Source organism: Haemorhous mexicanus, chromosome 12, assembly GCF_027477595.1.
Source record: "Haemorhous mexicanus isolate bHaeMex1 chromosome 12, bHaeMex1.pri, whole genome shotgun sequence".
In the NCBI taxonomy this organism is placed as follows: domain Eukaryota; kingdom Metazoa; phylum Chordata; class Aves; order Passeriformes; family Fringillidae; genus Haemorhous; species Haemorhous mexicanus.
In genome coordinates, this window is record NC_082352.1 from 21,724,922 (window position 1) to 21,752,416 (window position 27,495).

Sequence of the window (27,495 nt, forward strand, 5' to 3'; positions counted from 1 at the left end):
GCTGCACAGCCCCTGCCCCCAGGAGCAGTGGAGTCCCAGTCCTGGGGAACAGAGGCTTCTGGCTGTGCCCAATGTGACAGCACAGGAGGGCCTGGAAAGGCCAGCCAGGATGAATAAATAGAAATCAGCTCTCCTTGGAGCACAGAGCAGGGTCCTGAGGGACCTGCAAGTCAAACGACCTTCTCCCAGAAAGCTGCAGGGATGTCCCTGGATGTTTCTCAGGAGGATGGGGAGGATCTCTCTCTACAGCAAAACAGTTCAAGGCCCTGGCATGAGAGAGGGATTGGAGAAGGGCTCATGCCCAGCCCCTCCCAGGCCTCCACAGAAGCACTGTAAGCTGGTCTGTAACCCACGCCACCAAACAAAGTGACTCCCAGGGATTTGCTCTCAATAGTGTCAAATGCCACCACGATTCCAAATGAATGAACCCAAAAAGTCACAGAATCATGGAATGATTTGGGTTGGAAGGGACCATGGCCAGGAACACCTTCCATAGACCAGGTTGCTCCAACCTGGTCTAGAACACTTCCAGGGATGGGGCAGCCACACCTTTTCTGGGCAGTTTGGATGTGACCTCCTTCCCTAAATTCAAATTTAAGGTCTTTATGTAGAGCATTTAGCAATGAGCAATCACCAACTGGGTCACAACACCTACCAGCTCAGAGTTCACAAAACAAAAGAAGCTGTCACAGTCCAGCACTGCTTTGTTCCCTTTCCAGCACGTGGTGACCAGGGTGGATGCAGGGAGCCCGAGCAGAATCCTTGGGCAGGGAAGAAGGAGAACTGAGGTTACTGTCAGGGGGAGAATCAGCCTCCCAGGAAGGTGTGTGACACCCAGGGCAGCTGGCAGCCCAAGATGGCACATGGAAACACAGCGAATTCCAGTGGGTGCCAGGGAACAAGTATCCCTTGCAAGGCTGTCCCCATGACATGCAGTGTCCCTGTCACTTGCTGTGGAAGCAGAGGGGAGGACACTGCACACCCCAGCCTGCCCTGGAGGCATCCCCAGTGCTCAGGCCTGCTCTTACCTGCTGTGCAGCAGCAGCTCCTGCTGCCTCCAGAGCTGCTCTCCCAGAGCAGATCCATGCTCTGGATCTCTGCCTGTCAGCCTTCCCTGGAGCAGCTCAAACAGGAAGTGTCTCTGGGCAGCTGAGCAGCCAGGGAGCAGCTTTGGCCTGCACCTCAGCTCCAGCACCAGCTCCTGAACAGGGTGGTGGGGAAACCAGTGAGGGCCACACACCAGGCTGCTGCCAAACCCCCTTTGTTTCTCTGAAGCAACCAGAGACAACAAGAAAAACCCCTCTCAGTCCCCACACCTCAGCTTGCAGGTCAGAGCCTGGCCAGCAGTGAGGAATGAGGGGATGCTCTGGTCAAGTTCAAGGACTAAACACCTCCCCAGGGTCTGAAATCACCTGCAGCCTGCAGAGGATCTCAGGGCTCAGCGACGTCCTCGACTGGGCACAGGCACCCAGGTCCAGCCTGAAACTGGGGACACACCAGGCACTGCCCCTGCTAGCCCAGGGGGAAGCACAGTTCAAGCCCAGTCAGATCCTTCAGATGAACACAGAGCTCAAACACTGTGCCATAAATGAGCTGTAGCTGAGACAGTGGCTCTCCCCTAAGCTTCCTCCTCATTTTCCAGCTCCAGCCACTCCCCCCGGGCACTGGTGCTTGTCTGGCCACACAAAGCTGAGTACAAAGTCAACTTTAAGAAGACAGCCAGACAGGGCCTCTCTGTGGCTGCAGCCCCAGACCTCTGCCACCCACAGCAGATGCTCTGCACAGCCTGTGAGTCACACAGGGCCACCTCCCAGTGCCCCTTCCAGCCAGAGCAGCAGGGAGGGGTTCCCAGCCCCAGGAAGGGAGCAGCTCCCAGGGCACAGCCTCAGGGCCCCCGCCAGGAAGGGCAGTCATGGCCCTGAATACCTCTGAGAGGAATCCAGGATGGCATTGAGGATGACTGCACAGGCCTTCTCCAGGTCTCCATCACAGCCACCAGCAGCAGAAGGTGCAGGAAGGTACCTCTGATAGATGGCCCAGTGATGGAAATCCTGTCTGCAGTGTGGAAAAGGAGGAAATCTGTTGGAATGGTGCCCTTCCCTTGATGTAGAGGGAAGCTCACACATCAAGAGTGGTGAGTGATGTGAGCTCAGATAAAAGCTCCAGGGAAGTACAGACATGAGTCCTCCAGCAGACCCCACCCAGCTCTGGCTTCCAGAATCAGGGAGGGTTGGTGACAAGTGGCTTGCAAGGGCTGCACAAGCAGGGTGAGCCCCCCAGAACCACGGGATGGCTTGGGCTGGAAATGACCTTAAAGCCCATCCAGTCCCACCCCTGCCATGGCAGGGACACCTTCCACCAGAGCAGGCAGCTCCAGGCTGGCCTTGCTCAGGTGCAAACACACACACAGCTCATCCCAGCAGTGCCTGAACTCGGGACAAACCACAGCAGGCAGCAGGCATTTGTACCCTGCAGCTTATTGACTTCCTGATCCTCAGTGCTCTTCCCTAATCCTGAGGGGACACTCCTGGACTATTCCCTTTCCAGCAGAGCCCCTCGGCCTTACCTCTCTGAAGCAGAGAGAATGTCCTTTTCAGGGCACACCTCCAGCTCCATCAGCAGCCACTCTCTGAAAGACAGCTGGAAAAGCCAGGGTTTAGGAGCAGGGAAGCACAGCAAGGGAAATAACTTGTGCAGAGCAGCCACCTGCTGCCCAGCACAAAACCCACTTCACTTCATCTGCAGACACAATCCCACGTGGATTGAGAGACATGAAACAAGAGACATCAACCCAAGGAAGTTCCTGTGCTGTTTCTCTTATAAAAAATGTTTTTAAAAAACCCTGCTGGCCTTCAAAACTCCCTGGGAAGCCCATAAAGCCTGTCTGACACCCCCTCCTCTGACATTTCCAAACACACTCAGCACCTCCAGGCCCAGGATGAACTTGTGTTGTTAGAAATGAAGGCAAAATGAGCCAAGCCCCTCAGTCAGACAGGGTGAGCACCCCAGAGAGGTTGGGGCACAGGGTGTGCCAGCCCTGGACACTGAGCCAGGCACCAGGAGTCATCCTAGGAACACCACCAACCCCTCTGCACAGACAAACTGGTTTTGGAGGAAGTAGGTTAAAAAAAGAGAGTCTGTCAAAGCAGAGACTTTGCAGGGGTGGTACAAAGGGAAAAGCTGGGGTGGTTTGAGCCAGGCTGAGCCAGGCAGCCCAGGCTGGCTCAGGGGAACATTGCCATTTACACAAAGCACCAGAAAAGCAAGGATTTCCAGTTGTTTGCCTCTCCACCACTTCCCAGGGAGCACAGCAGGGAGCCAGGGTGATGGACAGGCCTTTGCTCTGCAGTTCCTGAGCTTCTGTAGCTTGCCAAGCCTTTCCAAGAACTAGGACACAAAAGTTTTACCTGTGGTTTTCTCTTTCCACCTTATCATCCCCATCAAACAACAGCCAGCCCACATGACTCAGCTGTCAGACAACTTTCCAGGTATTTAGTTCTTACTTTCAGGCATTCAGCTCTTACAAGAAGCTTTTGATCACCAATAAGGAAACTGCAAAGGGCAGATCTAAAAAAGTGAGAATTAGAGGGTGAATTTGGGTGATGGAAAAGATTTCTACCTGGAATGCCTTCTCCTTCAAGAGCTCCTGGAAGCCTGCTTGCCTCCACAAGCACAGGCTGGCTCTCCTGTAGTTCAGAGAGGGGCAGGACAGGGAACTCCAGCTCAGGGCACTTTTGGCCTCCTCACACAGGACTCCCCGAGCCTCCAAGCTCAGCCGTGGCACCAGGTACTGCAGCTGGAATAAAACAGCAAATCCTGCAGCTGGAATAAAACCAGCAAATCCTGCAGCTGGAATAAAACAGCAAATCTTGCAGAAGGGACTGCAGCTGGAATAAAACCACAGAGGCTGCCCCAGAACCAGCCCCAGAGCCAGCTCTGCTTGGTGCAGCTGCCCAAGGAGCAGAGGCACCCCGGGCTGAGAGGGGAGGGCACAGAGATGTATTTTGTCACTGTTTTCTTGGTGAAAGTGACCCTTGCACAGGGACCTGCAGCAGGAAGTTGGGCTGAGACTGAACTTTCTCATAAGTTACAGCAAAACTTTTTCCCTTTTACCTTTTTAATCAGGCCAGGAGGAACCAAGGCACAAAAATCTTCATGAGAGCAGGATGAAAACTTGCACATCAGGTAGGCTGCTGCTGCAGTGCAAAACCTGAGAGAGAAAAGGAAAGAACTCCATTGTCTTGTGGGTTCAAGCTCCACAAGCTCTGGAAATCCTCCAGGGGAGCCTTCCCAGCACCCCAAAAACCTGGGGGAGCAGGGAGGGGCTGGGTGCCCCATCTCACCTCAAGCAGAAGGCAAATGATTCTTCTGTCCTGCACAGCAGCAAGGAGCTCCAGTACTCTGAGACAGAGAGGGCCTTTCCAGGAACAGCCTGAGAGGCCCCAGAGTTGGCTTCCACTCCAGGAATTAAAGCTCTGCATTCACTTAAGTGGATCACAAAAGCTGCCAGTCCTAAAATGTGAGCAGCACCGAGGGAAGGGCCCTGGAAGGTAAAAAAAGTGAAGAGCAGGAAAGATATTTTTGGTAACTTTGTAACATTTCCTTGGTAAAAAAAATTCTTACCTTTTATCTCATTGTAACTTTTAATTTTTTTGTATTTGACACTGTAATACTTCACCTGTATTATTGTAACATTTTGTACCAAAACACCTTTCTGAAAAACCTTTTTTTGTACCATAACACCTTTCTGAAAATACTCAGACTTAGAGAAGGAGCAGAACATTGTTTCTGATCCCCAGCAGTGCAGCAAAAACCGAGCAGATGAGAGGCAGCCCTCAGCAGAACTGGAGGTTTCTGTAACACAGGAACCTGAAATAATTCACTGTAAATTCAGGTTTGGGGGATTCTCAAGGCTTCTTAGCCTCTCTTAGCTAATGTCATCTATCAGCCTGTTATTCTCACCCTGGCAGTATCAGAGGGCAGAGGGAACAAACCAAGCAATTCTTTAATAACAAACACATGCCCTGCTGCAGCCCAGACAGGAGAACCTTACTTTTATTTTTAAACTTTTACAGCTGAATTATTCAACATGGAAGCTCAGGAATGAAGCATACTACCATTTTTCTTTTGTCTCTTCCCTAAACTTGCCTATTTTAGCTTCTGTTCAAATGTCTCAGAATGCATTAACCTTCCACAAGCAGTGTTTCTGTAGGGAAAAATTCTCCTCGTGTTCCTGAGGGCAGCTTCATACTCCCTGACCAAAAGAGGGTGTTTTTGGAGGGGTTTTTTTTGAGGGGTATTTTTGGAGGTGGGTTTTTTTTTTTGAGGTTTTTTTTTTTTTAGGGGTATTTTTTTGGAGGGCAGTGAAGTCCCCCCCCCCCAGTGCAGCCCAGACAGGTCCATGCCCCCCAGGTCAGGAAATGGAGTAGGATGGAATTCTGCAGGATTGCTGGCTGGAAAGCTGACCTGGTGATAAATGAGCTGGCAGAGCCTGCCCAGGAGTGCAGGCAGGAGATTCCTGTGTCCACACATCATCTTCACCAGCAGGGAGAGGCACGGGCCCTGCCTGCAGCAGGGGAAACCACAAGCTCATTAAATTCATCCCCAACACAGGAACAGGTAATTAAAGATGCTTAAACAGCCTGGAGCTGCTCCAGGGCTGTCTGTAAACACAGCACAATTATCATTGCACCCAGGACTCAGAGCAAGGGGCACTTTTGGGGTCCCTGAGCAGAGAACCCTGCAGAGCCCCAGCAGTGCCCTGCCTCAGTGGATATGGCACTGTGTGCCACCCTTGCTGGCATCTCAAAGTGGCCTCTGAGGTGACAATAAGGACAGGAGGAGCTGCCTGGGGCACAGGCAAACAGAGGCTCAGCAATAAATGGCATCAAAACACAAAGCAAGAAGGAATTGCTGTGACAGGGCCCTGCTGTAAAGCAGGGGCAGGGAGGGATTTTCCCACCCAGATCAGAAAAACCCATCCTCAGAGCAGGCCAGGGGAGCTGTGCTTAGACCCCATTTCCTGGGACTCTGTTTGTCACAGGGAGTCTTCAGCCAGGTGTTTAACAGTGATTCATCTGCTCCAGGCCAGAGCAGTGCAGGAGAGGGAAGGAGCCCTGGCTGCCCAGGCACAGGGAGAGCAGCTGGGAGCCCAGCCAGCTCCTCAGCACGCCCTTGTTGCCCAACAAAGTGATTTTCCACTGACAGGCTGCCCATGATGTTTACAGGCTCCAGGAGGAGGAGGAGCAGAGCTCCAGCTCCAGGGCTGGCACTGCTGCCTCTGCCCCCAGCCAGGCCAGGGCCCACCCAGCCCCTGCCAGGGGAAGGAATTCCAAGGAAAAGGGATTGGCTGCACTGCCATCCCCCAGGCTGAGCTGAAGCACCCAGCTCTGTTTGGGGGGTGTTCAACCCCTGGCACAGAGCACAGAGAGCCAAAGGCCACTTTACTGAAGGGATCTGCAACATCAGAGAAACTCAGCTCACTCACTGATGTGCCTCAGGGTGCATTGGTCCTGGGAGTGCAGACTCTTCACTGCACTGCCAGCCTGGCACCAGGGCTGAGAACAGCCAGAGCCCTCCTCAGCCCTGCACAAGGGCTGGAATTCTGGCCATCACCCAGCTTTGGTTATCCTACCCTTGGACTCCCCTCTTACCTGTCAGGAGGGTTGAAAGAGGAAGCAGCTAGTAGGGTTTGGCAGAATGATGTCAGCAGAAGATCAACAACCTGAAATAAAAGGCACCAGGAATAAACCTGGAATAAACCCAGACTGCTAATTGCTGCTTGTCAGGCTGGATGCCTGAGCCTCGTTTTCTGCTTTGTGTAAATTACATTTCCTGACATTAAAACAAGGAAACAAACTGGTCAATGAGATTCGCTCCAAGTTGTGCAGATCCGCTGCCACTAAGGGTGGAAAATGAAGCCCATAACAGCCAGGAATGACCCCAGCACACAGCAAACACCTGGGCAAGGCTGCTGAGGAAAGCCTTTCAGAAAATATCCCCAGATCCCAACATCCAGCAGCTTCCAGGTGGTTAAAACACAGAACAGTCTGTGCAGGGCAGGGTGAGGGAGACAAGAGAAGTGCATTTCCTGCAGACAAAGCAGCCTCTCCCACCTGCCATGCAGATGCATTTCCCTGCCCAGCCCCACCCAGCCCGCTGCTACTCACGCTCTGGGGACAGGCTGCCAGCCCCGGGGCAGGGACACTCTGGGGACAGGCTGCCAGCCCCGGGGCAGGCATGGCCACCCGGACTGGGGAACTGAAAGGAGCAGCCTCGCTGTCCTCGCTGCTGTCACCCAGGACACGGCGGAGTCTGTCGGATACCACGGCCAGCTGAGCTGCCACCTCTGCGGGGACAGGGCACAGCAGGCACGAAACGGTCACAACCCCCCACAGCAGCAAGAACAAGCAAAATATAAACTTTAATCAATCAGAGTTAAAAGTATGTTAGGAAAAGCTTTAATAAGCAAAAAATGCTGGCTGGGACACAGTGGATCAGCATCCACAGGATCATTTTTTACCAATACAATTACCAGCACACCTCGGGAGCAGTTTTCACACCAGAAGGGAAAATGCTTTCCAAAGAGGGCCACGAGGTGAGCCCCAGGAGTGGGGCAGGAGATTGCAGTGATTATCACAAAGATAAGCCCCAAACGAGGCAGGAGTACCTCAGACATTCACATGCACATATTCATAGCTGGAAGGATTATCAGCTCTGAAGGATTGCCAGGTGCCAGTGGCAGCAGCTCCTGCTGTGCCTTGGGCCAGCACCAGCCACACTTTACCCAGGCACTTTTGGGACAATGAGAAGCACTCTCTCATACCTTCCCACTGAGCCTGCTGCACAGCCAGAGTCCTGAGCACTGCCAGTTCAGCCTTCAGCTGCTCAAAAGGCTCCTTGGCATGGCTGGGCTCTGCTTTGGAGTCATCTGGACAGGGAGGAGAGGAAATGCATTCAGCAATCTCTGCCTGCACTTTCTGCAGGAGCAGAATTTACTTTTCCCGAAGCTCTAACAAAACCCCAAACTGTCAGTCTGCCACACACAGAGCTTTGTTTTTACACTCAGAATCTGCTATTTAATTAATAATTTATGGGTTTATGCCTAGTTGCAAGAAGGAATTCGGTTTTTAAAGACCAGAGGCAAAAAAGTTTTGTTTTCAGAGTTTTCTTCCCACTTCCTTTAGCTCTGCCTCTCACAGAAACATTTGCTGTCCTCAGGACTGGGGTCAGGCTCAGAATGCAGACAGACATCACAGCATGGGCACAGCATCAGCCTCTCCAGATGTCCCATGCTACTCTGGCTTCTTGTTCAAGAGAGGGAATACAAAGAAATTCCTTTTCCCACTAGAAAGAGATGCCAGCAGCGACTGCCACAGCCCCAACCTCCCCCCAGAGGTCATTAGACAGGAACAGCTCCTTGTGCAGGGGCCAGGCATGAATCCCCCAGCAGCAAGAACAGCAAATGACAAAGGCTGGCATTGATACCGGCTGGAAAAGGAGGTGCTGGGAGCCCAGTGACACCTGGGTGTGCAGGACGAGCACGGCCACTGGGGTTTGGGGCTGCCCAGAGCTCAGCCCTGCCCTCAGTGCCGGCCCTGTGCCCACCCGGGATGGGGCAGGGCACAGGGACAGGACAGCAGGGGACACGGGACAGGAGGGGACAGGGCTCAGGCTGCTCAGGAGGGTGGCACAGGGCCCGGGCAGCGCCACCAGAGCTCAGCAGCAGCGCAGGGACCCCGCGGGGCTGCCGGGATCCTGCGGGGCCATCCCGGCCAGCAGGGATCCATCCCATCAGGGATCCATCCCATCAGGGGTCGATCCCATCCCTCAGGGATCCATCTCATCCCGCAGGGATCCATCCCATCAGGGGTCGATCCCATCCCACAGGGATCCATCCCAACAGGGGTCCATCCCATCCCGCAGGGATCCATCCCATCAGGGGTCGATCCCATCCCACAGGGATCCATCCCATCAGGGGTCCATCCCATCCCGCAGGGATCCATCCCATCAGGGGTCGATCCCATCCCACAGGGATCCATCCCATCCCGCAGGGGTCCATCCCTTCCCGCAGGGGTCCCATCCCACAGGGATCCATCCCATCAGGGGTCCATCCCATCCCGCAGGGGTCCATCCCTTCCCGCAGGGGTCCATCCCTTCCCGCAGGGATCCATCCCATCCCGCAGGGATCCATCCCATCCCGCAGGGATCCCATCCCATCCCGCAGGGATCCCATCCCATCCCGCAGGGATCCCATCCCATCCCGCAGGGATCCCATCCCACAGGGATCCATCCGGATCCATCCCAGCCATCAGGGATCCCATCCCATCCCATCCTGCTGGGGTCCATCCCATCAGGGGTCCATCCCATCTCTCAGGGATCCATCCCGGCCCGCAGGGATCCATCCCATCCTATCAGGGATCCACCCCACAGGGATCCACCCCACAGGGATCCACCCCGCGGTCCCAGCCCAGCCCATCCCGTTGCACACCCGTGGTGCCCGGGCTGGCTCTGCCCCGCCTCTGCAGCCACAGCATCCCCAGGAAGCCCCAGAGGCCCCGGCCACACACTGATCCCACAGCCAGAGCATGAACCTGGAACTGCTCCCCACCACGCTCTGGGAGCCGTCCCTGCAGCCCAGCCTGACCTTTGCCTTGTGTGCAAACCCTTGGAAGGTGTGTTTGAAGCACCCACTTACTGACAGGAACAGCAGAGCTCATTAAATATCCTCATTAAACATCCTCATTAAATATCCTCATTAAATATCTTCATGAAATATCCATAAACCTGCCCAGAAAAGCTGCAGCAATGGGGCCCAGTCTCACCTCCCACCCAAACATCTGCAAAGCAGGAGCTGCAATCCCTTTCCCAGCCCCTCCTGCCCGCCCAGGTCTCTCTAATCCCCTCTTAGAAGAGGATGCCAGGGCAGCACAAGACAGCAGGAGTGTCACTGCCCCAGGGATCAGCACAGCAATCCCCAGCTCAGGCTGCAAACGCTGATTCATGGAAAGGATGGGGGGTGGAATTCAGCCAGCTGAGGCTCAGGCAGCATCTGCAGCCTCAGCACAGCACAGGGCTCCCAGGCACTGCAAAAATCCCACCCAGGCAGGGCTGGCAGAAAAAGTCATTGCAGGAGTAAGAATTTAACAGCTCAACTCAACATAAAGGGCTTAACACCTATTTATATGGATGAAATACCTATTCACCCATAAATCTTTGAAAATGTTCAATTCAGGAGGGCAGGGTGGAAAAATTACCATTTCACATTGATCCATGAGTAAATGCTGCATTTTTTACCTTGTAACACCTTCTCTTTCATGGCATGACAGGCTTGCAGGTATGTGGAGTACAAGCTTGAAGGTATTTTGTCAGCTCTGTGAAAAAGAAGAGATTTATTACCCTGCACAACCACAAACTGCCTTTATTAAATAAGCACAAACAACAGCCCTTCTGTGAAATGTAATTAGAGGGACTCTGAAGCATAAAGAGCATCTGAAGCATTTTTAATCATCTGACATGAGGGGCAGAGATTTCTACCCAGGGCTTTCACAGCAAGCACTGCACACGTGCAGCACACACAAATCCAACACTGGACATGTCATTAATTAATCTTTTAATGCCTGTTTCGTATCTGGCTGATGTCTAAGATCCCATAAGAGTGTGAGCTGTGAGGTGCAGCATTCACAGATGTAAAACATGAACGTGGTGAGACCAAGGTGTGACCTGCTCTCTGCAGGGCAGCACTCAGTGCTAAGAGCTGGTCCCAGGAGGCTCCCCAGAACTCAGCTGCTTCCCTCACTACTTTAATTTCACTACATGATCCAGCCTTTAATTTTAGAGCCAGACTGGAATGACAAGGCAGGGCCAAGCACCTCATTTGCAGGCAGTGTTGCAAACATTCCTCCTTCATGAGAGGTTACAGAGGAACTACTGGATGTAAACTAAAGCTGCTCCTGCAGTGCAGAAAAGCACTTTTAAACATGCAGGCAGGGCCAGCTGGAGTCCTGAGAGGAGCTGTGTCCTCCTGAGGCATCACCCCGGTGCCCCTTGAGCATTAGCAGACATTCAAGTCTCATCTTTCACTCCCCCCATCTCCCCTCCCAAAGAGCCTTTCACAGAGGGAGCTCATATTCCTGGGGAAATTTTGTTTTCAGCTGTATCCTTCAAGATTTGCATAAAAATGTACCTGGCCTGGAGCCAGAGGGACTCCTAAATAAAGATTTCACAGTGGCCAGAGGACTGATTACACACCTGAAGACTACACAGATAAGCTGCTCCATGCATGACCTGCAAGCCACCAAGCCCTGCCAAGAGGTTGGTTGTGACCAAGGTGTCAAAGCCTCTGATAATCTGATATCAAATGTCCCAAAGAGAAAGCCCAGCAGCACAGAAAACAACACTGGGGTGTGTGAATACCTCTTTAAGGAGTCTATAAAAGCCATTCGTCCATCTGGGGCTTTGGGGAGCTGCAAGAGAGGAAAAGGCAGGGCAGGGGGAAATTGTCTGTGTACAAACACACAGAAAAAGGGAGGGGAGAGGAAAAAGCCAAACACTGACCACACGGGGCCTGAGCAGGGCTGGAAGGAACCAGGAAGTGTAATATGGCCGTCTGAAAATGCTGAGAAAATAAACAGAGCAAAGAATTAGCCATGCCAAAGGTCCAAAGTGCCATCTCCACACCTCAGGAGCTATTTGGCTCCTGCAAATACAACATGTGCATGGTAAGGTGCATAACCACAGACAAACCAGGTTCAGATTGGCCAATGGCTTTTAATTTCTTTCATTTTGCTTTTTATTGTAATCATTTTGGACTTCTTTGGCACAGGGGAATGTGCCTTTTCACTCTCCCCACAAATATCCTCTATTGAGATGACTCCTCAGGAAGTGGGAAGAACTTCCCCAAACCTCCCTTGCTCACATCCTCAATTTTTCTTGTTTCCTTACTTTGATTCAGACTTGGCTGCTACAATTATTGTTGTTGTTATTATTATTCTTCCAGCTAAGCCCAGGGGGAGCTGAGAAGGACACAGTACCTGGCTTCTATCACAGAGGTTGGGATCTTCCTGGTGTTCTCAAATATCTGAAGGGCCTTCTCCACGTCACGGAGAGCCTGGGCCTGGGGCTGCCTCACAGGGGAGAAAGATGTGAGAAACCAAGGGTGATGATGAACCTTCCTTTCTGCTCTGAATTTGCTTCGTTGTGATTCTGTTTCAGTGTGGAATTTAGGACACATCATCTCCACTTCAGCCCGTGCCCGCAGGCAGAGGCACTGACACCCCGGGTTTCTCTCCTTTGAGTTGTAACACCCCTCAAGCTGCAACAAGTTTCTCAACTGACAACCAGACCAGTCTTGGAAAAATTAAATTAAATCCTCACTTACGCCTGTGAGTTCATCACAGGACTGGGTTTTTGTATTATATTCAGCTACCCTGCCTCCAGCCTGTATTTCATGTAAGTGAGGCCTCTTCCCGTGATCCAAATGTGGGAAGGAATAATAAAACCAAACACTTCCTTATAAATTATTGCTGTTGCCCACAATTTATAATGAATCACAGAGTGTAGAATCCACCCCCAAATCTCCTTTGAATATCCACACTCTGGTCCCACCCCCAAATCTCCTTTGAATACCCACACTTTGGTCCCACACCACAGAGATGGAGTGCTCCACCAAAAAGAATCAAGATACCTATAAATATGGCTCCATTGAAAGTGGGGAGATCCTGTATTTATGGCCACCAAAACCTCTGGCTTAAAGCTGGAGGCTTGGCAGCCCACTCAGCCTTGGAATGGAAGGGAGGTTGGTAACCCCAGTGCTTTTCCAGAGGGAAAGGGATGAGGGGATGAGAAAAGTGGGAGACAGAGCAGCAGTACCTGCACGGCCTCCTCGGGGGCAGAGAGGTCTTCATAGAGCCCCATGTCCTCTATGGCCACCTGGGGAGGTCAGAGGGGCAGGGGTCTCAGCCTGCAGGCCTTGGCAGGCCCAGGAAGAGCTCTTCCCAAACGTTTGCTGACCTTGAGGTCGGCCAGGCGGGTTTTGGCCAGGGTGATGTACTCCAGGAGCAGGGAGCGGTGCTTGCTGGGCACGAAGGGGGGGAACATGATGTGCACCTGAAAGGTGAGAGCCACAGCCAGGTTTGCCATTGCCAGGTAAAACTCTGACTCATTCTACTGATGGTCACCTCAAATACCCCCCAAAGGAGCTGTTATTGCTTGGTTAAGGGTCAGTCATTTTCATGGCAACTGACACCACTTTTGCCAACAACACACAAACAAAATCAGTGAATGCCTCAGACATAATTCCATGGGAGGAATTCTCCCCATCAATAAAATCATCTTGTCCTTCCTTATTGCAGGAAGAAAAGGGTTTGAATAATGAACCAGAAGTAAAAATTGCTATAACAATATTTCTAAGGAGCTGAACCTACTGAAAGGCACAAGGACAGTGACTCTGGGGCAGTTCTGGACCTGAGACCATCTCTGTCAGCACCTGCTCACCTTCAGGTATGGGGCAGCTTCAAAGGGCACCAGCTCTGACAGGAACTCCAAGAGGAAGACCAGAGATTTCTTACTGCTCCCGTGGTAGCCACCAGCACTCCCAAAGGAAGCCTGGAACAGGGGAAAATGGCAAGACAGCCTCTCAGTGTGGAGAGAATCCTCATCCAAGCAGTGCCATAACTGAGCACACCAATCCCAAAGATCCCATTTCTGTCAGGAGAACCTTTCTGGAGAAAAGTCTCCAGAGAAAGTTCATAGAATCATGGAATGGTTTGGGTGGGAGGGACCTTAAAGACCACCTAGATCCAATCCCCTGCCACACCTCCCATTGTCCCAGGGTGCCCCAAGCCCCATCCAGCCTGGCCTGGGACACTGCCAGGGATCCAGGGGCAGCCACAGCTGCTCTGGGCACCCTGTGCCAGGGCCTGCCCACCCTCACAGCCAGGAATTCCTTCCCAATGTCCCATCTAACCCTGATCTCTGGCACTGGGAGCCATTCCCTGGCTCCTGTTCCTCCATCCCTTGTCCCCAGGCCCTCTCCAGCTCTCCTGGAGCCCCTTCAGGCCCTGGCTCAGGCCCTCTGAGCTCTCCCTGGAGCCTTCTCCTCTCCAGGTGAGCACCCCCAGCTCTGCCAGCCTGGCTCCAGAGCAGAGGGGCTCCCTTGGATCATGGTGATTTACAGAAGTCTCTGTGGAAGTTTTCTGCCATGAGAACACTCAAAGAAGGCACCTTTGAGATGCACCAAAAGATTGATATTCATGAGGGAATCACAAATCTGCAGGTTTCTACACAGGTTTATCTGGGCATCCTAAGGAAAACAACCAGTCTGAGACTACAGAGAACACAACCAGTTTACCTTCTGATACCTCCTGGACACTCTGTCAGCCAAAGCTGAGCTTAGATTTGCAAACTCATACAAAGGGATTTCCAGGTTGAATTTGCGTGGAGATTTGCATCCCCAAAACACCCACCTGGTTACAGTTAAAAGCAACAACCAATTATCTGCAAGGTCAAACACAGCAATTACAGCTGCATGCAAACCTCCAGGAAACAGGAATGCTCCCTCTGCCAGAACCCCCAACTTATGCAGTAACAACAGTGCTGCTGATCAAGACACTGAAATCCATCCAAGGTGATGATAATAACAGGAATTACATGTCTGCATTCCTAGCAAATAACTACAACAGGCAAGGTGGACTTAAAAGATGAAAGGAGGGAAAAGTGGGGAAAACCAAATAAATGTATTCTTTGCAGACACAAAGGCAGTAATAAATATTCAATCATTCCTAATATCAATACAATCCCCTGTACTTTTCTTTTTTTGTTTTTCTTCCCCTTTCTTCTTCCTGGTTATCCTGTCTGGGACAAGGCTTTCTCTACACAGCAGAACATTCCTTATGCACAGGTTGCCTGACACAATTAAAACAAAGCTCAGCAGTCAGGCCTCACTGAGTCTCACCTTAAACCACTCAGAGTAGGGCATGAAGACAGCAGGGCCCTCCAGAGCAGCCTGACGAGCGATCAGGAAGGCAGTGATCATATTTTCCATGTCATAATTCCCAAAGGCCTTGAGCAGGAGATGGCTCAGTAGATCTAGGAACATAAAACAGCAACCTCACTCTTGCTCCTGACAACAGTGCTGTGTATGCTGCAGTAAATGAAGACAAATATCTGAGATAAAACACGAGGCAGGACATGTACTGCAGCCTGGAGGACCTCTGGGGTCTGATTTTATTTTTTTAATGCCCTTTCAACTGTCAAACACACCTGGATTCTCTGCAGGGAGTCCAGCACTGGGATAATTAGTAAGGAATTTTCACAAACAAGCTCTGCTAGCAAAGGTGATCTAGAACTAAGGTTCAGTAATCACTACACCAATTACTGGTGAAGGTAATTATCAAAGCACCACCCTGGGCTGTACACAGAGTTTGAGAAGTGGCAGGCACGAGGCCTGGCATTCACATCACCACAGACATGGGACATGGGGAGTCTGAGGGAAAAGCAGATGTCCTGTGCTGCTCTTTCCCATGCAGGAGCCCCTGTGCTGACCCCCCTGCTCCCCCCCAGCAGCAGGGGCACAGCCAGGCTGGCAGTGCCCACCTACCCTTGAAGAGCTGCTCAGCCTCAGCCTGGCACACCACCAGCGTGGACACACAGGACAGCACGTGCTGCCAGTTCACCTCGTGGCTCTCCAGGACCTGCTGCAGCTGGCAGATGGATTCCTTCACACTGAATGCCACCAACAGCTGGGGGAGGGAGGGCAAGTCCTGTTAGCTGGGACACACAGCCACAAGAAAGAGGGGAATGCACACAAGACTGACAGGCTTCTCTGTGACTTTATCAGGCTGTTCTGCAGCTTTTGGATCAGCTTCCCAGGCCCAAATGTCAGCCTGGACTGAACCAGCACCAGCTACAACAAACAGTAAAATTCCCATTCTTTCAGAACTTGTGTCTTACTCTGTACCAGTGAAAATTCACATCTCCACATTCACTGCACCAGTGAAAATTCACATCTCCAATCAGCATCTTTGTTCTCATTAATTGCTCTGCACTAACAAAAACCACTGTTGCTCTTTTCTTTCATGCTTCCTCCTCCCAGAGCTTCTGGCGATTGGTTTGGATGCTGCAACTGGACAATGTTGCACTAATTTCCAATAATCTGATTTCAGGTTTTCCAGTGGAAATAAACCCAACATGGCACAGTTCTCTGGGTGACAGCAGGCAGAGGTACCTTGCGATACAGAGCCGTGAGCAGGGGAGAAGTCCTGGTAAAGCTCCACTCCTTCTGCATCTGGATGGCATCAGACACTGCACCCACAAAGAGAAAACTTCAGCAGCAGGTTTTAAAACACACCCAAAACACACAGGTTTCCCTTTAAAAACTGCCCAGTGGAATTCTCTCTCCCATCAGTCTTTGGAACACGGGCTTGGGCACAGGGACTGGGCCATTCCTGTCACCCCAGAGCTGCTTCTGCAATCCCACCTGTGCAGGCTGACATGGCACATGCACAGAGAATCAGCAAGGAATCAGCTTTTCCCTCATTACCCTCTTTCATCTGGGAGCCAGCAATGACACAGCTCTCCCACACAACAGACAAGCAGCTCCAGATCACAGCTCCTGGGCACTTCACAGCAGATTTCATAGCTCAAACATATTCCTTCCTAAAAACATCAAGCTTCCCAATTACTGATCCAGGATTAGACCCTTCCTGCCCAAAATTTTCTCCTGAATTGTGACCCTCAGGTGACTGTTTTTGCCTGATTTGGCACCCTGCTTATACAGACCCCAGAAAAGGAGCTGAGAAGGCTGGAGGCTGCTCTGGCTCTGGGTCCTCCAAGCTGGGCCCCACTCAGTGTGGGACAGAGCTCTGGACACACCTGGAGACCCCTGGAGACCCCTGTCCCTGGCCATTCCCACCTTTCAGCGCGGGGTTGTAGGTGAGAACCTCAGTCAGGGTGTGTCTGAAAAACTGCCTCAAGGAATCCGGGGGAGCCACACTTCCATACAGGGACACGTTGAACACATTCAGCCTGCAAAGGACAAGGAGATACCAGAAAGTGTCAGCCAGGTGATCAGCCAGGCACTGATAATATATGATCCACCAGCTGCTGATGAAATAGGAACAGCCAGGTGCAGCTTAGGGGGAATGGTTGATTTTTGTTCTACATCCATCTTCTCAAATTGCCACACATACATAAATTTTGGTATGTATTAAAAAGAAAACCAAAACAACAAAACAATTAATGGTTACTCAACGCTATTAGCCATCAGATAAAATGTGAGTCTGAGGGGTATCCCTGCACGGGGCTGAAGGTGACATGTACAAAGCAGTTAAAGAAAACAAGTTTGGAAGCAGGAATTGGAGATGATTTCACCTTCCAGGTGTTTCTGCTCAGAAGCAGTAAGGAAACCTGATGAGGAATTCCTGGCATGACAAGAGGGAGGTCCAGGGTTGGCTTATCTCTTTTACAAGCACTTCTGTCTGCACATATTTTATTAGAGGAGAATATCAAGCACAAATAGCACTGGGAGAGGTGGGAGTGTGTGTAAATAAGTAAAAAATACCCCACAGCATTGCTCCTATTTCAGTAAGAAGTGCAAGAGCGGATAAAAAACCCCTCCTGACACTGTTTGGAACGTTTCTTACCAGAACCTTGCAGCTTGCACCATGGAAACATCTTCCTGCTTCTCTTTACCAACAGCATCAAGCACCCCTGGACCCCAAAACACACAAAAACCCAGTGAGAAAAGAGCTGTGACACTAAACCCCACATGGGAATTAACAGGAAGGAGCAATTTGTGCCCCTCTGCAAAGGTGACCCCGCTAGGGAAATGTGCAGAAGCCACTCAGCGGTGCTAAATTCTTACCAGACTTTCTCCAAAGTGACACAGGGACTCAGAAACTATTACCACTGACCTTGAACCAATTTAAAACCATTCTCAAGAACATGCTAATAATGAAGCCATCTAAAAATGCATGTAAATCAGGCTTTCATTTCCAAACCCAGCCCCACTGCCTCTGTGAGTGTGAGCACCGAGCAGCCTGTCTGGAGGCAGGGATTTGCACAAGCTGAATTAAGCACCCTGCAAACCCCGGTCCAGACAAAGGGCAGGCTGGGGGAGGGCCACGCGTTTGTAATGTGCCATTTGCATGGCAGGAATTCCTTTAAAAGCTCCATCTGCCCCAAAACCACGGTAGAGATCAAACAGGTTGGCAGCTTGCGCAGCGCGTTGTCTTGGCGATGATCAGCCCACACCTCTCCCAGCCCACAGACTGGGAAACCCTTTGCTTAGCAGTCTGCTGCAGCAGCGCTTCTGCTTTGTGCCACCCTGCCTTGAAATCCCTCCTCCTTCAACTGTTCAAGGAGCTTGGTTTGGGTATTCAAATCTTTTCGTTAAGGAAAAAAGCCCTGAAAAGAAAATTTACTGAGCAGGGGCAGCGAACCAGACGTCCCTCACATGCCACCAGAGCTTTAGGATGTAACACTCTCCTCTCCTGCTGAGGAATACTTTAAGGTTAAGTAGGGGAGAATAAAGCAAAGGAGATCAACTCAGCTTATCTTCAGGCACAGCAGTTCAGCACTGCCAGATCATGACAGTGAACACATCGCTCCCATGCTACTCCCAGCCTGTCCTCCTCCTCCTGTGAAGGTCTTCAGTAATAGGGAATTCTTTGACATTAAAAATCCTAATGTTCTCCAAAGATTAATGAACTGGGACCCCTCGGAGGTGACCCAAAAGTGTGGACTAATAAAATTTCTTACATAAACCTGCTGGAATGCATTGTGCAGGCAGCCAGGCTGCGAGCGTGGCAGCGCAGGCTGCGCAAACGGGAAGGGCAAATGAAGAGCAGGATGCAGACTCCTGTCTGCCTGCCAACAGCCCGCTCCTCCTCCTCCAAAATCACTACTCCTCTGCTGAGAAGGGCTGGTTTTCAACTCTTAAAGGGCCACCTGAGATGAGATTCATGCACATTAAATAATAAAGCACTTCTCTTGCAGCTTTCCCTTTTCGGAAGAACTCACAAGGTCTGTGAGCATCTCAGTGTACAGGCAGTGCTCCCTGTGAGACCCGGGGCAAGGGATGGGGCTGGCAGTGCCCACGGGGATGGAGGGAGGTGCCACGGCCTGGATGGGGTCACCCCACAGCAGAGAGAAAGCAGCAGCCTCTGCAGCAGCACGGAGCAGGAAAGGTGCCAGCAGGGAAAGCGGGGAGCGCTGTCACTAAGGAGACAGGAGGGACAGCAGCTGCACTGTCAGGTGACACCAGCCAGGGGTGTGTAAGGAACAGGACAGCAGCAGGTACAGCATCTCCCCGTGAGGATCAACTGTGACACAGGACAAAAATAACCCCGTGTGAGTGTGTTTAGCCTTTCTGCATCAGGATTTGCTGGTAAATCAGGAGCTGCTGCGCTGAGCCCTCAGCAGAGGCATCAGGGCAGCCCAGGCCAGGGCAGGCACGTTGCAGTTCATGAACACTGGTGTTTAAAGATTCCACACCTACACCAGATGTCTTGGCTCAGCATAAAAATAGAGGTTTCAGAAAACACTGGTCTGCAAATCCAAACAGTGAGTCAGCAAAAGCGCTCAGTGCTGTCAATTCAAAATTTAATTTACTAGGCAGGAAAAATAAATCTAAGCAGCAAAGCTGATCCTGGCCTAACCTCTGTGCTCCACCTGCTTCCAAGCAAACCTGTTAGAAATCAGGAAATCGGGTCAGATGTCTATATCATGTTACAGCTGGGAGCAGGAAAAAAAAGCAGCATAAAATGCAAGAAATTATCTGCAGTGTCTGGAGACACTTTAGGAGAACGACAGGGAAAGCAGAGGTAAATACAATCAGTGACATAAATATTATGCACAACAGCACAGACAAAGCAGCCAGGCAAAGGATTTCTCCTTAGGGATTCAGCAGTGAGCAAGGAATAGAAAGAAGTCTTGGAGACAGCAGTGGCTGCACAAAGCTGGGATCACAGCAATACTTACATGCCAGCATTCTCTGTAAGACAGCACGGCAGATCTGTTCAAAATTGACAAATTAATGGATTTAGAGTTTTAAAGGGCTGCAGTTCAATGCAGAAAAAGTAAATTGGCTCAAGGAGTTTTGTCCCTCTTAAAGCTTCACTTTGACCTTAGGCTGTGCAATAGAACAGATAAAATAGACAGAAGGGCAGCACTTTCCAACCTTACAGCATTCCATGTCTCATATTCAAATGGAACACCCAAGCAATCCAGGTGAAAGGAAGTTAAAAAACCCCTTGATGTGCCACCTTGGAGCAACTCTCCATACAAAAAGTCTCAATTCTGGTTTCAGCATTACCCCCACTCCTGCACCTGTACCAGCACCCTCTCCTTGCAGCTCCAAGCCCTGAATTATTTGTACTCAGCAAGGGCCAGAGATCAATGGACTTGCTTTATTAAAGCACCATTTGCAGCCAGGTTCATTTTGTCCTTACGTAGGCAACCTTCTGGAATTCCACCTTCCTTCCCAGCTCCACAGCCTGCTCAAAGCCATGCTGAAGAAACACGATGGCAAAGTCTGCAAAAACCAAGAAGGAATTGGTGTTCCAGCATCCCCTCTGCACACAGGTCACCTCCTCCTTCCCCTCCCACCTGTCCCAACAGTCTCTGAAAAGCCTCCACTAACAGCAATCACTTACTGTCCTGGAGTAAAATTATTCCCAGGAAAAAGAATCCAGAACTTCAAGGATTACAAAGCCTAAAGAATTTGCAGTTGTGCTCCACGACCTCTGCAGAACTGTACTTGACCAGCTGCACTGGTCCACACTCAGACACTGGAGGGATTTTTTCCTAACTAAACTAAGAAATAAATAATATAAATGGACAGGGGGGAAATGGAACTCTGAAATATTTCTGCCCCAAAATCTCTCTGGGACTTTGCAGAGTGTCACAGTGCCAGTGTGTCATCCCAGAACCACACCCCTCACAGTTCCACTTTCTTGAGTTACCATAACTCCAAGGGACGGAAAAATTCAAACCAACCATTTTTGAAAGGGAGAAAATTTGCTAAATTTGCTAAACATATAAAAAATATATTCCCCAGAGAAATGAGGTAAGGAAACACAAAGTGAGGCCTGCATTGCTCCACTTCTGAGGTTCTGCCCTGCTCCCAGCCCAGAGCCTTGCCTGAGAGAATTCCCTGGGCCAGCTCTGTGTCCCCACAGGAGATGTCCCCAGCCTGCTCACAGAGGCCACAGAGGCTGCTGCAGAGCCACTCCACTGCTGCTGGGCCTGCTGGGCTCCTGCAACACAAAAGCACCTTCAGTTCAACCCCTCCTGCTTTCTGTAAGGCTTGGCTGTCTCCACCTGTGCACTCTGCCCTAAATGTGCCACTTCCTTTATTTAATTTGGACCAGCACATTTGCTTTACAAACAGTTGCTTTTTATATTATTTGCTTTATAAAACGGTCCCACAACACACACGTGCAAAGGAAAAGTGTGGGTGAAATTGTGCATCCAAGTATTTCCCCATCCCTGACATGAAAGTTTCCATTGGGAAACCTCTGCTAGAAAAATTTCAGTTCCAATTTCAAAGACACTTGGATAAAAATGCTTCAAAAAATAAATTGAATTCTTAATCTATGCCTTTGGTTCCCTTAAATTGCTTTCATTGTGAACAGATAAGTGAACCAATATCAGAAGCCTAGAAAATCCCTGGGACACAAGGAGACAACCTGAAGTTCACAAACAGGTGAGTTGTTAGCTCTGGATCATGGAATAATGGAATGGTTTGGCTTCAAAGGGACCTTAATGTTCACCTTGTTTCACCCCCTGCTTGGGCAGGGACACCTTCCACTAGAGCAGGTTACTCCAAGCCCTGCCCAACTTGGTCTTGGACATTTGTGGGGGGGCAAAAAACCAAAAAGAAAATTCTAAGACTAACAGCTCTCTGGAGATTAACTCTGGCAGACCAAAAAAGGGTAAGATTTTGTGAAGATGGAAGCACCCACCCTCTGAAGAACAAAACATTTTCTGGAGTGCAGCTGGTGGTCCCCAAGGAGCCACTGCACTGAACTGGGCTCGTTACCCCAGAGTAACCCCCAGCCTCAGAGCAGCTCCAAATCCTGCTAATCTGATCCCTGGCCAGCACCTGACCATATCCTCAGTCCAGAATACTCATGAGTAATCCCTGATGATGTTCCAATAGGCTTTAGGGGATCAGCGACACCTGCAGCCCCCCAGGGCCCTGCTCACCTGTCTAGCAGCTCTGCCAGGCCCACGATGTCACCTCTGTGCAGGTGCCACACGGCCTCCAGCACCGGGGGCTCCTAAGGACATGGCATCAGCAGGTCACAGCCTGCACTGGGCACTTAGCATTTGGCTATTGCACATGATGCATGAGAAATAAAGCTGAATTATGTTTATTCCAACCATCCAGCATTAAAATTGACAGCACAGCAAATATCTGGTGATGAGAGATTGTATTTTCTAGAAGTTTTGGGTGCTTTAGGGTTGTAGATGCAGCATCATTTTAAATTTTCGTGGACAAGTAATGTATATATTCCTCTTTCCCCTCTGGAATAATGCTGATTCTGCAGATTTAAAGGAGCAGGGATACCCCAGGAAGCAGGTAACACGACTCAGTTTCAGGTTTTGCTAATGCAGATCCAGATCCAGATCAGAGAATTGTCTTAAAGCCTATTAACTGTTAATTAGTCCCTGTGGAACAAGGTTGCCACCCTTAAATCCATGTCCCAACAGAGCTGGGATTGCAGGAGACTACAGGGAGAGACTCTGCAATCATTCAGGCAGAAAGGCTGATGGACACAGAGGAAAAATGAACAAAAATCTACACCAGGCACCAGGCAGTGCCCTGTGTGGATCCACTTGCTGCCCTGTAACATCCCTTCCAGCTCCTGCCCAGAACAGCACGTCCAGGGGAGTCCTGAGCCAGCAAAACAGCTTTGCAGGGGGCACCTGGCAGGGGAAAGGTGCAGCAGCAGCAGCTCCTGATCATTCCAGGCACTACCAACACCTCCACAAAACCATCCTCCCCAAGGAAGAGGCATTTGGGAGCCTTGGGCACAGGAAAAGCCAAAGCCCCAGGAGCTTTCTGCCATGAGCAGCAGCTGCCTCACACCCTGACCCCAAACTCACCCACATTCTTTGTCTTCACAACCTAATTCCTACTGTAACACCCTCAGTTACAGTTATCTCTCCCTTATCCCATGTCTGCCCCAGGACCAGGAGATCCTAATCAGCCTGTGAAACACACAGGTTCTATTTTCAGCTCAGGAGAGGATATCTGAGACCAGAGCACAGCCCTTTATCTGGCCAGATCAGCCTTTCCCATGAGAGCAGTGAGGAATCAGAGCCCTCCCACTCATCAAAAGCCCTTGACTCCACTCACAGCACCACTTGTCTCCACAAAATACACCCAAATGAAATCAAGACATCCCATTTGTCAGGCAGCACAAGCTGTTATCTGCTATCTGGTGTCCTTCTCTGTGACCTCACTTTGTCTCATCACCATTCCCAGGTAAACAAAGCAGAGAGCCAGGATGTCAAAGACACTTGGAATATTGCTGGCAAAGCACATGAAGGGCTCTGGGACTGCGTCACCCCACAGTTAGCTGGGAGCTTCTGCACTGGACCTGGAGAGCACCCCAAAAGCAGCACCTGATCACCACAGTGCTGTCAGTGACCTTTTGTGGCAGCTTTCAAAAATTCAAATCATTCCAAACCTCCACTGAGTTGAAAAAGCAAATCCCACTGCAGAGACAAGGAAGCTCCCACTGAACTTGCTCTAAAATAAACAGAACAGCCAAAAAAATCCCACCACGTGTAATTCAGCTCATGCTTTTGGAAGGTCAGGAAAACCAGTCAGTCCCAGGAATTCAGAGATGCCACATGCTCATGGTGTGTAACACCACAGTGCTTCTCCATGAGTTCTCACCTTCATTTTCCACATCTCCTGGCAGAAGAGGGAGCGACAGAACATGTTGTTTGCCAGCAAATCCTTCACAGTCTGAAGCAAGCAGGTCAACCTCTTCTGGCATTGGCCCGGAAACAAAGCAGAAATAATTCCCTTTGTGAATAGCACACTCTGGGAAAAACAATTTGTTGCTTTGCCCTGTTTGCTGCTTTTAAAGGGTCAAATGATGAAGGGAGTTCAGGGGAAAGGCCTAAACTTCTCTTCTTATTTATCTTGTACTTCTGCAAGCAAATCGAACACCTCAGTGAATAACTGACCGCTCGTGTTTGGGGCTGAATCAGAGCAGATAAACTGGGCTTAAAGTGAAACCTAGCAGTGCAGTTTTGTTGCTGAATTAAAGATAAAGCTCTCCCCTTACTCTCTGGTCAGAGTTCAGCAGTGGGACTTGGGAAGGGCTGGCAGAATCCTGGCAGATCCGCTCCACGTTGGCAACGGCATTTTTGGCTGCCAGGGTGGCTGTGGGCACACCCAGCTTTGAGGCCTGCTCCTGCAGAACAGAGACTGAACAAAACAGCAAGGCACAAGACTGTCAGCACCAGGCAAGCAAGAAACGAGACCAGAACAATGAAAAGAAAGTAGAACTGGGGTTGCACATAAAGGCAAAAATTGAATGTTGAGGAAGGGCTCTTCCCCACATCTGGCCTGGTAGATGCTCACCTATAAATGACTCTGGTGACACTCCCCGGGGCTCTGCCCCATCCTGCACACCTGGCTTGGCTGAATCGCCCACCTGGAAACCAAACAAAACCTCAAAACCCTTAGATGTCTGTCACACACATTTACAAACCTATCCCTGCACTGCTGGAGCAACTGAAGCGAAATTAACAAGGAGCTCCCAGTGGGAGTGGAAAAGCACAGATTTCACCTTACAAGAGATGTGTGTTTAGTTATCGTCAGTTTATGCATAAAAAAGGAGATACAGGTCAAAGTTCCTCATCCCCAGGGACCAAACAGCTCAGCAGCAGCACCTGGAGCAGAATTTCTATAATCCTTCTCTTTCTGTGAAGTCATGCGGCCATAAATATTTGATAAAACATGTCCAAAAGTTGGATCACTTCCTAGTTAAACACCCTTTTTCTTTTATAAAGGGAAATATTCTCTAGAGAAAGACAGATCCTGAACTGTGGGAGATATTTGCACTATCTAACTATAAAATCAGTGTGTGAGGAGAGGGAGAACTCAGCTGAATCACAACGGTGGCTCAAGATAAGGCTGTCATGAGGACAGCCATGTCAGCCAGACGTGCTTGGTAATTCAGAGAAAAGCCAAGAGTCTTCTGAATTGTCTTCCCTAGATTCACAAGAAGCCAGCTCTGACTCGAAGAAAAATGTGCTGGATTTCCTTTTGTCCCAAACCCACACCATGCTTAACCATTTTTAGCCTGTAGAACATCGATGGAGAAGGGGTAAAAAACCCATTTCTGCGACACAGAGCTTTCAGCCTCCTCTTACTCCTACACTACAGGTTTTTCTCTCCACGTACCATGGAGCACTGTGCTCCTGGGACATGGACTCCACAGCCCACCTGCAGCTGGGCTCTCCCACTGCCCCAGCCGGGCCACGACCCCCTGAGCTGCCCCGTTCGTACCTCCAGGAGCAGCTCAGCCAGGTTCTGGTGCTGATCCAGCAGCCGCAGAGCCGCTCCCTGGAGCTCGGCTGCGCTCCCAAAGGGGCTTCTCCTCTTCCTGGCTCTCCCTGCTGAGGAGTTCGGGTTTATTGAGCAGCGTGCGCCCAGGGCACCCCAAAACCACCTCCCGCCCCTGCTGCTGGGGATGAGGGCACGGCGGGGTGTGAGGGAAACACACGGGGGCCATGAGGGCCACAGGGATTGGGGTGAATGAGGGCAGATGTGTGCCGGGGCACGGGGGCCATGAGGGCAGGGACTGGGGGGTGTGCGAGGGCAGATATTGTGTACCCGGGGCACGGCGGCTTTGAGGAAGGCAGAGCGAGGTGCATGGAGCGGGACACGGGGACAGGGGGAGGGGGGTGTGCAGGTAGAGAGAAGGGGTGTAAGAAGGCAGAGGGGGCACATTCACGCCCCCTCGTCCCCTCCACTGTCCCCGCGGGGAGCGCCCGGCGCGGAGCTCGCTCCGGGCCCGCCCCGGCCCACACGTACCGAGCAGGTCCCGCCAGCTCCTCCCGCCCGCGCCCGCCATCGCGGCCGCCGCTTCCCGCCACGCCAGCCCGCACCGCCATTGGCTGCCGCCGGCGAGCCCGCCTTGCCCATTGGCTGGAAGGGAGCCGAGGCCGGGCTGCGCCCACCCCGCTGCCTCTTTCCATTGGCTGGAAGGGAGCAGAGGCCGTGCCGCGCCCACCCGTCCGCCTCTCCCCACTGGCTGGAAGTGCGGCGTAGTCCCGCCCCCTGCCGCCCTCCCTGTGGTGGTTGAGGTGGGCGCGGCCATGTTGGGAAAGGCGGCGGGAGCGGCGGGAGGGGACACGGAGGGCGGGGGGAGGTACGGGACACAGGCACGGTGAGGGCACCCGCTCCGCACCGGCTGCGGAGGGTGGGGGACACGGTGGGGAGCTCCGATCCTGCCGGTTCTGAGCCGTGAGGATGCTGCTGGCCCTGATCCCAGCCAGGGAAGGGGACAGGAGCAGCTGGAATTCCCAAAGAGATGAATCACCAGCGTTGCTGGGAGAACAAATAATGGAATTGCGGAATGGTTTGTGCTGGAAGGAACCTTAAAGCCCATCCGGTGTCACCCCCTGCCCTGGGCAGGGACACCTTCCACTGTCCCAGGTTGTGCCAAGCCCTGTCCAGCCTGGCCTTGGGCACTGCCAGGGATCCAGGGGCAGCCGCAGCTGCTCTGGGCACCTGTGCCAGGGCCTGCCCACCCTCCCAGGCAGCAATTCCTTCCCAATACCCCATCCATCCCTGCCCTCTGGCAGTGGGAAGCCATTCCTCTTGTCCTGGCACTCCATCCCTTGTCCAAAACCCCTCTCCCTCTTTTTCTTCAGATCTCTTTAGGTCCTGAATGGCCACAAAGTTTCACAGGGAGCAGAGCAGAATTCCCAGAGGGATTTTTCCCTCGGATCCCTCCTGACGATGAACTGCTGCTGTTGGCCACCATGGCTTGGAGCAGCAGTGGTGATTCCCGATGGAAAGATGAAGTCCCCAGGGTGTGTCCAGCACCAGGAAGCAGCTCCTGCTGGGCTGGCCGGGGATGTTTATTGCAGTGCTGGGTGTGAGTCAGCAGCACATGATGCCAGGAGCCAGGAGAACTTCCCAGCAATGCCAGCAGATCCAGCAGGGATCCAGCATGGACAGTGCCATGGGATCCCACCGAGTCTGGGAACCCTGGCCAGGTCACATTCCTGAGTCACCCTAACCCCCAATGCCATCTGCAAGCTTGTGTCAGCTCTCCAGAGTGCTCCCAGAGTTTATTCCCGGCGTCCCCAAGGTCCTTGCTATGCCTTCAAGGTCTTCATGGAGTTTCCAAGGGTGACATTAAAGTCCTCATGGTGTCCCCAAGATCCCACAAAGGTGTTTAAAATGCCTCTAGAGCAGTCACAAACGTCCCCAAGGTGTCCCTCAGAGTGTCGCCT

At 51.5% G+C, this 27,495-nt stretch overlaps 1 protein-coding gene across 10 annotated transcripts in view; it reads right to left on the reverse strand.

The window, feature by feature from the left end:
- Nucleotides 1-26,141, reverse strand: part of FANCA (FA complementation group A) — a 33,424-nt gene extending 7,283 nt beyond the window's left edge. For 3 of the 10 annotated variants that reach the window (XM_059857568.1, XM_059857565.1, XM_059857560.1), the window contains exons 1-35: nucleotides 26,066-26,141; nucleotides 25,538-25,647; nucleotides 24,608-24,680; nucleotides 24,309-24,451; nucleotides 23,912-24,007; nucleotides 22,210-22,283; nucleotides 21,142-21,257; nucleotides 20,451-20,533; nucleotides 19,981-20,014; nucleotides 17,643-17,709; nucleotides 16,913-17,025; nucleotides 16,226-16,302; nucleotides 15,599-15,740; nucleotides 14,954-15,087; nucleotides 13,495-13,605; nucleotides 13,012-13,107; nucleotides 12,871-12,930; nucleotides 12,033-12,121; nucleotides 11,557-11,617; nucleotides 11,416-11,465; nucleotides 10,297-10,373; nucleotides 7,826-7,930; nucleotides 7,170-7,348; nucleotides 6,654-6,724; nucleotides 5,467-5,566; nucleotides 4,344-4,543; nucleotides 4,114-4,210; nucleotides 3,663-3,796; nucleotides 3,504-3,567; nucleotides 3,256-3,387; nucleotides 2,567-2,640; nucleotides 1,927-2,055; nucleotides 1,413-1,512; nucleotides 1,029-1,201; nucleotides 656-761 (exon numbers count right to left, since the gene is read on the reverse strand). In XM_059857568.1, coding sequence (XP_059713551.1) covers nucleotides 656-761; nucleotides 1,029-1,201; nucleotides 1,413-1,512; nucleotides 1,927-2,055; nucleotides 2,567-2,640; nucleotides 3,256-3,387; nucleotides 3,504-3,567; nucleotides 3,663-3,796; nucleotides 4,114-4,210; nucleotides 4,344-4,543; nucleotides 5,467-5,566; nucleotides 6,654-6,724; nucleotides 7,170-7,348; nucleotides 7,826-7,930; nucleotides 10,297-10,373; nucleotides 11,416-11,465; nucleotides 11,557-11,617; nucleotides 12,033-12,121; nucleotides 12,871-12,930; nucleotides 13,012-13,107; nucleotides 13,495-13,605; nucleotides 14,954-15,087; nucleotides 15,599-15,740; nucleotides 16,226-16,302; nucleotides 16,913-17,025; nucleotides 17,643-17,709; nucleotides 19,981-20,014; nucleotides 20,451-20,533; nucleotides 21,142-21,257; nucleotides 22,210-22,283; nucleotides 23,912-24,007; nucleotides 24,309-24,451; nucleotides 24,608-24,680; nucleotides 25,538-25,647; nucleotides 26,066-26,105 — 3,510 coding nt within the window. In that variant the 5' untranslated portion in view covers nucleotides 26,106-26,141. Of the gene's footprint in view, nucleotides 1-655; nucleotides 762-1,028; nucleotides 1,202-1,412; nucleotides 1,513-1,926; nucleotides 2,056-2,566; nucleotides 2,641-3,255; nucleotides 3,388-3,503; nucleotides 3,568-3,619; nucleotides 3,797-4,113; nucleotides 4,211-4,343; nucleotides 4,544-5,466; nucleotides 5,567-6,653; nucleotides 6,725-7,169; nucleotides 7,349-7,825; nucleotides 7,931-10,296; nucleotides 10,374-11,415; nucleotides 11,466-11,556; nucleotides 11,618-12,032; nucleotides 12,122-12,870; nucleotides 12,931-13,011; nucleotides 13,108-13,494; nucleotides 13,606-14,953; nucleotides 15,088-15,598; nucleotides 15,741-16,225; nucleotides 16,303-16,912; nucleotides 17,026-17,642; nucleotides 17,710-19,980; nucleotides 20,015-20,450; nucleotides 20,534-21,141; nucleotides 21,258-22,209; nucleotides 22,284-23,911; nucleotides 24,008-24,308; nucleotides 24,452-24,607; nucleotides 24,681-25,537; nucleotides 25,648-26,065 lie in introns of all 10 variants that reach the window. The other 7 variants (XM_059857569.1, XM_059857566.1, XM_059857564.1 and 4 more) reach the window with 6 other exon arrangements.
- Nucleotides 26,142-27,495: the final 1,354 nt, after the last annotated feature.